A 12,826-nucleotide genomic window follows, 5' to 3' on the forward strand; every position below is an offset into this window, starting at 1 on the left:
CACAACAAGCAATCATTGAAGGGAGAAACTCTAGAACAGACACTTGTGCTTTACAGTGGTAATTTCATTCTCTCAAATGACCCCCCACCACCACAATGGGGCAAAGGTTCTCTTATTCTAATGACAGTATAGTCTTTTTCATAAAGATATTTACTGTATCACTTAAATTATATGCTACATACAGCAAGACAGGGTTTATTCATATTAGGAATATGTTAGGGTTTATTTATATTAGGAATCCTGCACTCTCATTATGAAGCATACATGTGGCCCAGGGCAGTTTTGAATAGCATGGGAAAAATAATGGTTCTCCTTAGCTGGCCAGTTTCCACAAACTAAGTAACAAATATGTCACATTATTATTTATACTGGGGAAATTTGCCATTTCAACTATGTTGAATATAATATTCATATTCTTCACAAACAGACTGATTACAAACATTACACTGTGTGTTCAAAGGGGGCAAAAGGTGCTTGAATATCTTGTCTTCACTTTTAGAATACTTGACTGTAGAAATAGTTTTAGAATTAATTTTAATGTCATGCTATTATGCAGCATTTAAGAAGTCTCAAGTGCAAAAACCTACAACTGTCCAATATATTCCTGCCCAGGCATGTTACAAGAACATATTCCTGGACAGAGTAAATTAAAATTGATTCAACCTTTTAGCTTCACTTTGCTGCTCTACTAGCATGTGGAACAGACCATGAAAGTACAATTGATAACACCAAGTCAATTTCAGTTTGCTTTCTGCAGTATACAGTGCAAACAGCAAAAGAAATGTTATCATGTTCCTTATTTATCCACAGTATTTCCACCTCTCCAAAGAACAATTTAAGACACTATATCTCAAGTCTCTGAATTCCTTGCAGTATAAAACATATTTTGGTTTAAATTAAAAATAGAATTCAACTATTATGATTCCTTCTTAATATATGTAACAGATTTTACAACTTTAGCATTGCCACAATTTTACTGATTAATAATCATGTCAATATGTTTTATTAAAAGTCAAAAGAGTTGAATGATTGCTTTCTGTATTTAGATCAGATTTTGGAGTTGTTAAAATAATCCTCTGCTCTCAAATTCTGCAACCAGAAATTACAGTTATCAGAAATGTTGATAGCAGCTTGTGAGGAAGAAGATGACTACTGTTCTGAGAGGCAACAGATAAGGGAGTAAGGATTAATCTGGGAGCAATAAGAAATGTAGGATGGTATATGAATTGCTATGCTCCTCCTAACAGACCTTCTCAACTTTTTGCATAAACTATGTCCCAATATTTTTAGTCATTTTTCTTGCGCTGGGAAAAATGATCTGTGCAGAAAGTGGTCTAAATGAAGAGAAAGAAATTATGAATTTCACTTCTTTCCTTAAGATATGAAGGCAGTTAGGAATTGATTAATAACTGTTCTGTGCCAGAAGACAGAGGAATGTGGTGTCAGTAGGTAAAGAGTGACAGCATCTTTCAGACAGAAATGTAACCACAGATTTCTGGTCTTACTGAACTCTTAAAAACTATGTTTGTCCTAAGATGACATAAAAGTCCAACATACAGACAAAAGCAGAGGAGTGAACAAGCTATCTCCAAGAAACCCCTTTCTAACTAAGCAACATAACAATCACAGGGCATGCTACAAGCATCAGTGTGTAAACCAGATTGACAGGTTTTCTTTTTTCTCCACAGAGAAGTATTCAATTATGTGAGCCTTCCCTTCAGTATTAAATGGTTCAGTTCAGGAACAGGTTTATTTCATCTTGTTCTCTGTGACGGACCTTACAACAGGTTTATAGAAACTCAGGTCCTCCAGAGTTTTCCAGAAGGTCCAACCCCAAAACCAGCAAGTGGTTGACTACTTTTGAGCTCTAGTGCTACATGTGATTTGTCAGTTTGTCTGGGGCCTGTTTTTAAAGCTTATATTCGGGCAAAGAAAAAGAACAGTGCATTTTATTTTGCATAATAGCATTACTTGCTATGGGTCTTTCAGATGGACTGTAATACATCTTGTACATATACCACTGAGAATGAAAAGGGCTACGGAACAGAATGGAATTTTTAACAAGGTATATATCCCAACTTGGTAACATGCAAGCACCAACTTTTTGAACTTAGTTTAACGTGTAACAAAATATGAACAGTGTTTTAGGTTTGCTTCCTTTTTTCTCAAGGTGACCGTGGGAAGAAATGTATTTGTCAAATAAAAAGAATTCCAAAGAATCATACAGAAAAGCCAAGCATTTATTTTGTGTTGTTAGAAGTGAAACATAACTTTAAAATTTAGTGTTAGAATAATTGTGAGTTCACATATGTATTTTCTGCCTGACATGCTATTAGCCAGGGAACACAGAGCTACTTTTTCAATAGAAAAACTGGATGTTAAACATACAGCTGATTCAGCTAGCTTGCTGATATTACCTGTTGCACTCTAGAAATATTTTAAGTCAACATCTTATAGGAATTTGTCTAATTCCCCATAAAGTACCCCTTCCTCTCTTAGAGGGAAGAGGCAGAAAGCATAAAATACTTGTTTCCTTTGGACAATCTGGCTGCAAGATACATATCTTGTTTTCAAAAGAGTAGCAGTACAATATTTACATTAACTCTGATCTCCATCACTGCTAGGATGGTCCCAATTACAGGCCCAAAATGAGCAGTAAACTAACCGTGTACATCGCAGTACTGTAAAAGAAGCATTCACATTGAAAACTGCTGTGATTTACAGTAGAAAACAGCAGAATCTCAGCAAGCTCATTCTTTAACTGAACTGAAAGAAATCAAATTAGGTCTTGAAAATGATACACTGTGGCTTTGATTGGCAGAACAAATGGTAATTGATCATGGCAAAAATACTGCAAATTCTGAAGATTATTCTTTTACACAAACATATACACGAAATACTCAAGTGCCTTGAGCAAAAAAAAAAAAAAATACATCCTATGGAAATATACCACTGATTTTAATGAGAAGTGCTTCCACATAATGTGTGTTGAAGATCAAGAAGACTGTTACTGAGAAATGACAAAGTACTTTGAAGAAAAAAAAAGTCAAGTCTCCAACATTTCCAACAGTAAAATCAGTTAGGGTGTTTTAAACCACTGATGTAAATAACTTTAAAAGTTCTTTTTAGTTTGGGTTGTTCTTTTTCACTGCTTAGATTTATACAAACAGTAGCTAATATGACATGGGCTTATTCACACACATGATCTCAAATAGAAAGTAATTTCTGAGTCAGCCCTTCTATTCTTTGCTATTCATTTTAAACAAAATGTACAGTTATCATTTGAACAAATGAACCTATAGGGCAAAGGGAATCTATAAAAAGCCTTTCAGTGGGATGGGTAAATTTTTCCACCTCCAAACAATCAACAAGATTTAAAGCTTGCCTCGGTAAACTGTTGTTTTTCATTTGTGCCTTGTTATTCTGCTCAACAGAACCCATACACCTACATTTTGCTCAGAATGTCACCAAGGTATGTTATTCATCATTGTCTGCAAAGAAAGAAGATGTAGAAATGTTTACTAGGATAATGGAAATAATTTATTAAACATATCTACTCTAAAAGCAAGTGATTCAACAGGGAGTGTATGTGAGAGAGAGAGAGAGAGTGAGAGAGAGAAGAAAATCTCCCCTCAAAGTAATGACAATTTACTAAGCGTATACGAGTAGTGTGTGAGTATCTTTTCAGTTAACAGTAAATCTTCTATTTACATTTCAGTTAATGCTTCTTCAGTTTAACCTTACATGATAAACTGCTATAAATGATGTGGTTTTCTAGTGTTAAAGCTACAGAGATTTATACTTTTATGTGCTGAAAGAAGACTAATGTATGGATAATGGTCTAGTTCTAGGAGACGGCTCAACATTTTAACACACTCACATACCTCCTCCCCTTTCCTCTTGAAAATTTCCCTCTCAGTTTCTTTTTTTGAAGCTAGCCATAATGTAGTGTGGCACCCATCTAAAACTGATGATAACTATGGTCAGATTTAGGCTGGAATTTGAAACCAGTATTAAAGGCAGTAAAAAATAACAAAGTTAGCATTAATGTTATATAGGTGAAACATTGCACCATGGTTAGTTTTGAAAGGAATTTACAATTTGAAGAGGTAAGGTGAAGTCCTTCAACTCTAGAGACTTTTTTCAACAGGTTTTCAACAAGTCAAATTATAACTACATTTTTATAAACAACCATAACCATTCATATTATAAAATTTATATTACATAAGGTGGACAGTATTCAATGGTGCCTGCACACTAACTGGATCTATTTTTAGCATGCAGGCAACATTAACAATGGGAACTTAATCCTGATGTAATTTAAAACAAGGAGAAATGCTTGTTTCCAGAACAGAGAAGGTCAAAAGAATTTGCAGAAGGAAGCTCCATCGACCTATTCTGGCAACAAGTGTTTCCACCTGTTTAAGGATTTCTTTAGCAAATAGAAGTTCCTGTTGTAACTTCCCAATGCATATGGGAACCATCAACCACAATCACAAACAAAAGAGTGACAACTTGCAGTTATAAAAGTTAGCACTTCACACACACAAACAGAAGAGGGGGAGGATAAGACAGTTTACCTTCCTGATAAGCTCCATCTGCCATTACTAAATGGAGAATTTTGGCATATTGATGCTTGTGTTCATTTCCTAAAATATTCTGCACTATTGTTGAACAAATATCAATGTTTTCATCTTCATCTTCATGTATAGCCTAAGATAAAAGGCATAGAGATATGCCATTTGAAATAATAAAAAGTTACCAATTCAATTCAAAAGTTACCAAGAAATAAAACCCCTGCCTCCTTATTTTTACTAGTTGTGATCTTCTGTAAAACTGTACAAGGACAACTAATTTGGTGGAAAGCAGAAACCCACCCCCACAGTCAATATGGATCATAATTCATAATTAGCCTTCCATTGTGTTCAAATAAAACATTTCACCAACCTTTATTTTCTCATAAACTTCAATGAATTTTTCAAAGCCTATTTCCTGCTCCAGATTACATCTCAGCTCTTCCAAATGATTAAAAACACTATCATACTCTTCACATTCACTAGCACTGTCACCATCACTGTTGTCTACAAAAGAAATAGAGGAATACATTTTAGCATTGTCTCTCTTTCATATTAATACCTATTACTCTATTATTTTTACTTATAAATGCTACTTTAGTGCTGAGACAGTGCATTTTTACTGTGTACTTAGATGCTAAAATAATACAATACAGAGAGTTTCCAACTAGTTCCAACTCACTGTTTTGGAAAGAATGCACTATGGAGATCTATTGGGTTCAGTATACTTCCATTAATTTAAGTTATTTCTGAGGACTGCTGGTGAAAATATAAATTCATTTCTCCTGCACTTGTAGCTATTTTTTTTAAAAAAAACAAGATTTCAAGTAAGATTCCTCTAAGTTTGCTATCTATAGTAAGGGAGCAATTTCACTGGATTGCCACCAGCTAGACTAATAGTGGGCAGAGTATAGATAACCAAAGGTTTTGCACTCCAACTTGAAGCATTCCTGACCATTGATCATCTTGACAGGGGCTTATGGGAACTGAAGCCCAGTTCTGCCTCTGACGCTGGAGGCTTCTGGGCTACTGCCACAGTTCATTCCATGGCGGTTGTATGGGAAGGGACTGGAAGGAAGTTTTCTTTCTGAAGTTATGGGGTGTGTACAGCTTTAGGAGGGAAACCTAACCTAGGATTGCTCTGTTAGCAACTGAAATTGCTTGTGTACACATCAATTTGTCAGAAACATCCCTCAGAAGGCACATAAAGAGCATTTCCAAGAGTATCCATATAAATTCCAAACCAAAAATGTACTTGAAATAGGGCATTGATACATACTCATACAACAGAACCCAAAGCAGTGTATAACTTTAAAAATCAATGTAGCTTTATATCTCATTAAATAGCTCATTCACGTGCAACTACCTTAGGTTTGTATCACTGGTGTTCATTGTAACCCATCCTGAATAGTCAAAAGATTCCAAGGAACAGAAAAATATACTGGATTTGTTTTTAAATAAGAAGTAAAAGAAAAGCTTTACTGTAAACTAGAATTTTTCAGCTAGTTAAGACATGCTTCAAGTAGTGCTACCAAAGGCCCTCCATGTGTTTGTATCAAGCTCATGCTCACCTACAATTGCATGGAAGAAATTTGGTGACACAGAAATCTAAGTGAGTGAGCGAGCCTATGGCAGCATGTAAGAAGCAAGGCGTTTTTTTCTGGGCAGCTCTCTATAAAGCAGACATCTCTAACAGAATGCCCTAACAAAAATGGCATGAGGGAAGCTTCAGAAATATAAGTATTTCATTAAAAGTTTGTGTTATCCTATAAACTATGAAAAGCTAAAACTATAAAACCTGGAAATTCCTCCTCAACCTCCCACATTTTATACAATGTTAGGGATTCCACCTTCTTACTGCTTTCAAGAAGAAATTGTACAAAGCTACCCTCTGCCTGTAGACTAGTGCATTGCACATGTGCAAAATTAGCAAACACTGTTTCAAGAGTCCGGGGAATCAGCAAATCTTGGAGATGTAGGGACAGGCTTAGACAGAGCTTTGACTTGATCTAGCTTAGGAATGCTCATATTCATATATTATATCTGCAAAAGCACAGTTCCTACTTTCTTTTTAACATACGCTTTGTAGTTAGATATGTCATAAGCAAATTAACTATGACTGTACATTAGATATAAGCTAACTGGATTTGCTTAAACTAAATTAATATGACAGTAACTGCATTGTTTATATACAGCAGGACCCGTTTCCATGAGGTTGGGTTCCAAGCCCCTCAGTAGATGCCTGAAACCACAGATAGTAGTGGACACTATACATACACATTTCTTTTTTCACAATTGCATAGACAGATGATTTGTTCTTACCACACATCCTAGCACCCTCAGAATACTTTTTTTTTCTTTCCATATGCAATCAAGAATTTTCACTTAAAGGAAGCACTTTATGCTCTTTGGCAATTTACAGCAGTTTACAATTTCTCTTTGGCACTTTATGACTTCTCTTTAGGACTCGGGTCGACTGTGGTTAAGTAAAAATGCAGTAACTCAAACCAGTGAATGCAGGGGTCCTGCTGTAGTTTTTATTTCCAACCTTTGGGAAGCCAGTGTTACAGTTTCAATCTCCACAGGCCAAGATAAACTCTGATCAAAAACAATTTAGAGCCATCACTTTATAAGAACAAATTATTAACTGGAATGGAAGTATACCTGAATGCCATTCTTCATTAAGAGCACTTTCGCTACTGGGATTGTTATCATCGTCATCCACCTCAGTACCATTTGCTAGGCATTCAGCTTTTAAAGTTGCTTCTTCCTCTTCACTGAACTCATCACTGGGCTGCTCTCTAAGCAATTGCTCCATTGAAGCCTGAAGCTCCTGCAAATCAGTATCTGCCTCTTCGAACATACTGCAACAGAAAACATTTGTGTGCCATGGTCAAATACAGGAGAGGCTGTTCTTTAGAAGGCCAGACTAAAATTGCAAAACATATCTTTACCAAGGACAATAGTTCAGCACTGGTCAAAATCACCCAAATATTCCAAGGGCTGAACCATGAGTTGGCCCTTTCCCATGTGGCTGCTGCAGCAAAATACTCCATGGGCTGTTACCATGTTGTATAGGAAACTCACTGATGCTTTGATCATATGTGTACTTGCCACAAGAATACTGCTCTCTGTCAGCACTACTATACTGGGATGCAAATTATCCAAGCAATTAAAACATAAATTGCCAGCGCAACCTGGGAGCTAATGTGCAGCAAACAGCTTTGTAGTAGTAACTTTACTGCAGAAGATAACATCCAGATTGGATGTACTTTTATTGTGGTAAATATTAAACATTTTACAGGTAATAAAATTCACTAATTCATGCTTTTGTTTCATGCTTTTGATGCTTTTGTTTCATGCTTTTCATGCACTAATTCATACTTTTCACGCTAGAGTTATGAGTCCAGTCTGATGGAGTGATATTCTTTCAAAAAACATGTAAGAAGGAACAATTTTGATATCTGTTCTGCAGAGCATATGAAACTACTAGTTTTCAGGTCTGAAGTGGATTTTTAGCCTGTTAGGATGGAAATGAAGAGACAACTGGAAGAAAGAATCTTAATACATTTTTAAGCTAGAAATGATAACCCAACGAAGTACTTCAAGGCACCAGATAAGGAGAAGTGAAACAGGGGTTCTTTGTCCCACTGCTTTACAAGCCATTAAAAGAGACCAGAGGAGGAAAAGAGTTGTCAGTGGCAAAATAGCTTAGAGACCAATACCTACTTTCTGAGGGGTCTGTGGCTAGGATAATGGGTTGAAAGTATCAAAGCAAATATGAATTGCTTAGCAACAAGATTTAAGTACTCCTAGGGTTAGTGCTTCATAACAGAACAGGTCAGCAGAACTTGCAGAAAGGTGTTTTGCTTATCCACTCATTTCTGGGGTTCCTATAAAGACCTAGCTCTCTGTTACACTGGTGATGGGTTCTGTTAGCACAATGGCATTAAGTGGATACACAGAAGCAGTATGGGATACTGCCCTGCATTTTATTTTATAAAAGAATGCATTTGTGGTAGCCTTTCTGTTTCAGATGTTTTGGATGAAAATGCCCAGGGTTCCTGATGAGCTGGAACTGAAAGAAGTTGAAGTCTAAAACCATCTGGAGAGCATCAGACTGAAAAAAAATGCTTGTTTGTTTGTTTGCTCACATGTCTTCAGAATCAGACTGTTCTCCTTTGACAGGTTCATCTTCCATATCCTCTATTTCAAGATTCTGTTGATTCTGTACATCAGCAACACTGGGAACATCAACTAATGTTCTATAGAGCTTGGAAAGATCTGGGAGTGAACAGGTTCTCAGTAACTGCAAAGAAATGTTAAATTACATAACCAGTTAAAATATTTTAACTAAAGGAATTAATTTTCACATAACTATACTAATAAAAGCAATATTTTTTAGTCTTGCAAGAAGGAACAGTTTGTTAATTATTTAAGGTGGAGGGATGGAGAAGAAATTAGAACACAAAAGCACAAGAATAGATAGAATTTTCATAAATCATTGTGCTCAAATAATGAAATTTTCCTCAAGATATAAAATGTACTGCAGTGCACATTCCAAACAATAACAGTACTAACACCATACACATCTTCAGACTGCTCACAACCTACATCTTGATAAAAGTTATTGCTAGACTAGCACATCCCAAATTTTTAGTCCATTTTCAGCCTAAAAAATGTTTGTACAAAGAGCAGTCTATGTAGGTTCAAATACATAATCCTTATGTAGACAGTTGAATACAACAGTTACTTAAGTACTACAAGTTTGCAGAGCAAATACATCCAGGTATTATAATCATATGTGATCATCTATACATAGGCTGCGCACCATTTCTTTCTTAGAAACATTTTTCATGCCAGTATACAGCAATAATTGAAGCCACACTTTTGTTGCATTGTGTGTGGCATAACTTGTCAAATGCATAAAACAAAAAGTTTACATTTCCAACTTAAGATTTCTATTGTCCGCTAATCTATAAACTGCACTGAAGGTTTTGTATACTTGCCTTTGGATTGTTTGCATCAAAGAGACCAGTAGAAAGACCTATCAACAGTGAATTTTTGCCTTTTGTTTTTTCTGGTGATACAGAGCGAGATCTTGTTGGAAGAGAATCATCAAGAGAAGACTGGGCTGACAGAACTGGAAAAGCTGTTAATCTTGGTTGATGCTGCCCTACCTTTTGGAAAAAGGGCTCAGGTTGCATAGAATCATTCATTTCTGGCATGAAAAAGAATAATTTTATTGATAAAGTCATCAATATAGAAAACATTATTTGAAAAATTATCAAAGAAATTACTTAATGTTTTGGATTATATTAGCAATGTTATCTAACTGCTATCAAGTGTCAGTTCTTAAAGCAGATTTGAAAGTTTTCTGAATAGGCTCACCTGCCTCTGTGTGTGTGTGTGTGTGTGTGTGTGTGTGTGTTCTCATTCATTCTCTCTCCAGGTTCTTGTTCAGTTGTGTGCCATCTCTTCAAGTTCAAGGCATTACTAAAAAACTGCAAGAAGCACCAATACAGCTTCTCCTTTTAGAGAAGGCAAGTCTAGCAACTGGGAACTTAACCTTCCTGAGGCAGAAGAACTGGAAATATTGTTGGAACAAACCTGCCTCTCCTTCCTTCCTTGCTTGCACTGCAGGACTGTTTAAATCTATGAAAGGGGTCAGAATAGATATGTAAAGAATATACTGGCAGTAGGCTATACTGTATGTGGTACATATAGTATGGTGTGTATTTAAACACACACACTCAGAGATAGCAACTTCTGATGGGAAAAAGGAGGACCTCAGATATAGTAGGATCATTGGAAGAGATAGCATTGATTCAGAATGCCTTTTTTGGAAGCCCAAACTCTGTGAAAAGCAGAAGGGAGCAGATATCACAATTTGTTTCAATGAAACCCAACTTATTTACCCTTCTAGCACATTGTGTGTTACTAGATATGTGACAAGGATCAAATTGATTGTAATATACACACAACAGTAGGGACACTGTCCTGTGAACACTGACTGGGGGACTTTGGATTTCTTGTAGCTCCTGCCTTGCAGGAGCTACAGAAAGAGCCATGCTAGCTCCTTCTCCAAAGATGCAGCAGGGCTTCAGAGAGGACAAAAAGAAATCAATTTCATTACTATTTGAGGTACAGACTTTGTGTCAAGTGGAATACAGACAATCAGTAAAGGCTCATATTTATAGTCGGGATGTATGGACTTTCTTCTACTCAGAAGTACACATTATCACAAGTGTACACTTGCACTAAGGCACATTTTTGTGCAAATTTGAATTCACCCAACACCCTCCTCAAATTAAAAATGCTCTGAAAATCTATAGAATCTGTGTGACTATGCATATAAAAAGTTGGCCCACTGTGGAATCCACAGTTCCAAATGACAGAAATCCGAACACATTTATTCTGTTACCTATTGTGGCAGGCAACCAACCTACGCTTCTTTTGCCCTTACCCTGCATCCTTTTTTGAACTTGGGCAGATTCAGGTTTGAACACAAATTTATCACCATCATGTGTATTTTAGGCATGAAAGTTACACTTTTGTTTCATAGCAATTTGTCAAGTTTTCTGCAAGTAATAATTTTTCTCAAAGATCAGCTCAGCCATTAAAGTCTCACTGGTGTTGAGATTGTTTACTTCCATTTGGTTTCAGTGGGGTATAGGAATGCAGCCAAAATATTCCTAAATTAGTAAAAGGGGAAAAAATCACCAGACACTTCTAATTCCATTTTAAATTGCTGACCTACTGCTGCTTCATCACTGAGTGATGTTTTCTTTGAATTTCCATCTCCTTCAGCATGATCTTCCTTGTTGTCACACTGGCTACTGTCAGTATGATCTTGTGACCTGTTAAAGATCATCACAACCAGGAACAATTATATAGGATATGTGTGCATCAGACTCTCAAAAATGGATTTCTAAAGTATAGGAGAAGGATAACTTACACTGGTTCCTTTACTTTTCCTTCTTTAATCCAAACATCAGTTGTAACAGGAAATTCATTTGTTTTGCATTTATTTTCTTTAGTTTCTTCTAACAATTCTGTTTCCAGGTCTTCAGGCTCTGTGAAAACAAGTTGCAAATGTAATGTTGAACTCATTTACTTGAATCAGTGTTAATTTCTATATGTTTAGTAATATTCAGCAGGAGCTGGTAAAACCTGTTTTTAATTGTTATGGATAAACATGCTTATGGATAGGTCTTATGAGAAGACATTCAAGGAACCCTTTAATTCTCATAGTTAAGCTGTGCTTAGTGTACAACTGGGAAGCAGCAGCAAGTCATGACTAATTAAAAACCAACTTTGGGACTTCATTAAAACTCTTGCATACACATTCTCTGTGTGCATCATCTTTGTCATTATGTTGGTATACTCTCACAAACCTTTAACAGACTTCAATTAAAACTATTTTATGCTCTGCTCCAAATAGGAGAATGTGTTTTGAATTTTGAATTGGAACATCTTACCATTTATCAAATCAGGCTTGGGCAATAACTGGATAAACTTAGGTGCAGAAAGCTTTTCTGGTGTAATTTTTTCAGTACTGTCAATTTCACCTGATGATTCTTCTCCAACTGGAGTTGCTGCTCTCATTTCACCATTTGTTTTTACCACTAATTCTTCCTTTGGAACTTCTGCAGTAAAATAAAGTATTTCCATATTAAATCTACACATTAAATTAGTTTCTGCATAGAAATAAAAAAGTAATCTGCCCAGATCTAATTAATGCTTCACAGACAGGGGGCTTCTCCAACACAAAGGGGAAAAATCTTGAAATTTTACGTGTGTTTGAAAGTGGAGATATTTAGGGTGGGTTTGCAGATCATTCTAAGCCATCTTGTGAGTAAGCAACAGTGGGTTGGTTGTTCATTGAAGAACTCATGGTATGCCCAATAGGTAATTGGGCTTGTTCTTCTCCTCCCTCCTCAATCCTCCAGTCAGCTCCAATCTGTATCCCAGATACCTGTGTGGCAGAACTTGTTTAGGCATCTCATCCCTCTCCACTCTGATTGCAAGCCCTTTTTGTTCAGCACTTTAGAAAAACTCAGTGCTTCAGAAGCATGCAAACTTGTTATTTGTTTTTTAAAATTACTTTCCTGCTTGTCTTTCAAAAGTGCAGCTATTGGACATCTGTCTAATATGTGCAGCCTTACTGGGTCACTAACTTATTATGTTTCAGTTGTCAAAGGGAGCATGGAGGAAGAGTAGGTGCTATACAAGAAAACTGACAAGACAAA

General features: G+C 36.2%; 1 protein-coding gene across 10 annotated transcripts in view; it reads right to left on the bottom strand.

The window, feature by feature from the left end:
* Positions 1-2,222: 2,222 nt before the first annotated feature.
* Positions 2,223-12,826, bottom strand: part of NEK1 (NIMA related kinase 1) — a 39,613-nt gene continuing 29,009 nt past the window's right edge. For 6 of the 10 annotated variants that reach the window (XM_044430899.1, XM_044430897.1, XM_044430894.1 and 3 more), the window contains 9 exons: positions 12,056-12,223; positions 11,533-11,650; positions 11,331-11,434; positions 9,584-9,795; positions 8,729-8,883; positions 7,239-7,438; positions 4,948-5,081; positions 4,581-4,713; positions 3,508-3,967 (listed from right to left, as the gene is read on the bottom strand). In XM_044430899.1, coding sequence (XP_044286834.1) covers positions 3,756-3,967; positions 4,581-4,713; positions 4,948-5,081; positions 7,239-7,438; positions 8,729-8,883; positions 9,584-9,795; positions 11,331-11,434; positions 11,533-11,650; positions 12,056-12,223 — 1,436 coding nt within the window. In that variant the 3' untranslated portion in view covers positions 3,508-3,755. The other 4 variants (XM_044430901.1, XM_044430903.1, XM_044430900.1 and 1 more) reach the window with 3 other exon arrangements.

This window comes from Varanus komodoensis, unplaced genomic scaffold, assembly GCF_004798865.1.
Source record: "Varanus komodoensis strain SLA01 unplaced genomic scaffold, ASM479886v1 scaffold21, whole genome shotgun sequence".
Classification (NCBI taxonomy): Eukaryota; Metazoa; Chordata; class Lepidosauria; order Squamata; family Varanidae; genus Varanus; species Varanus komodoensis.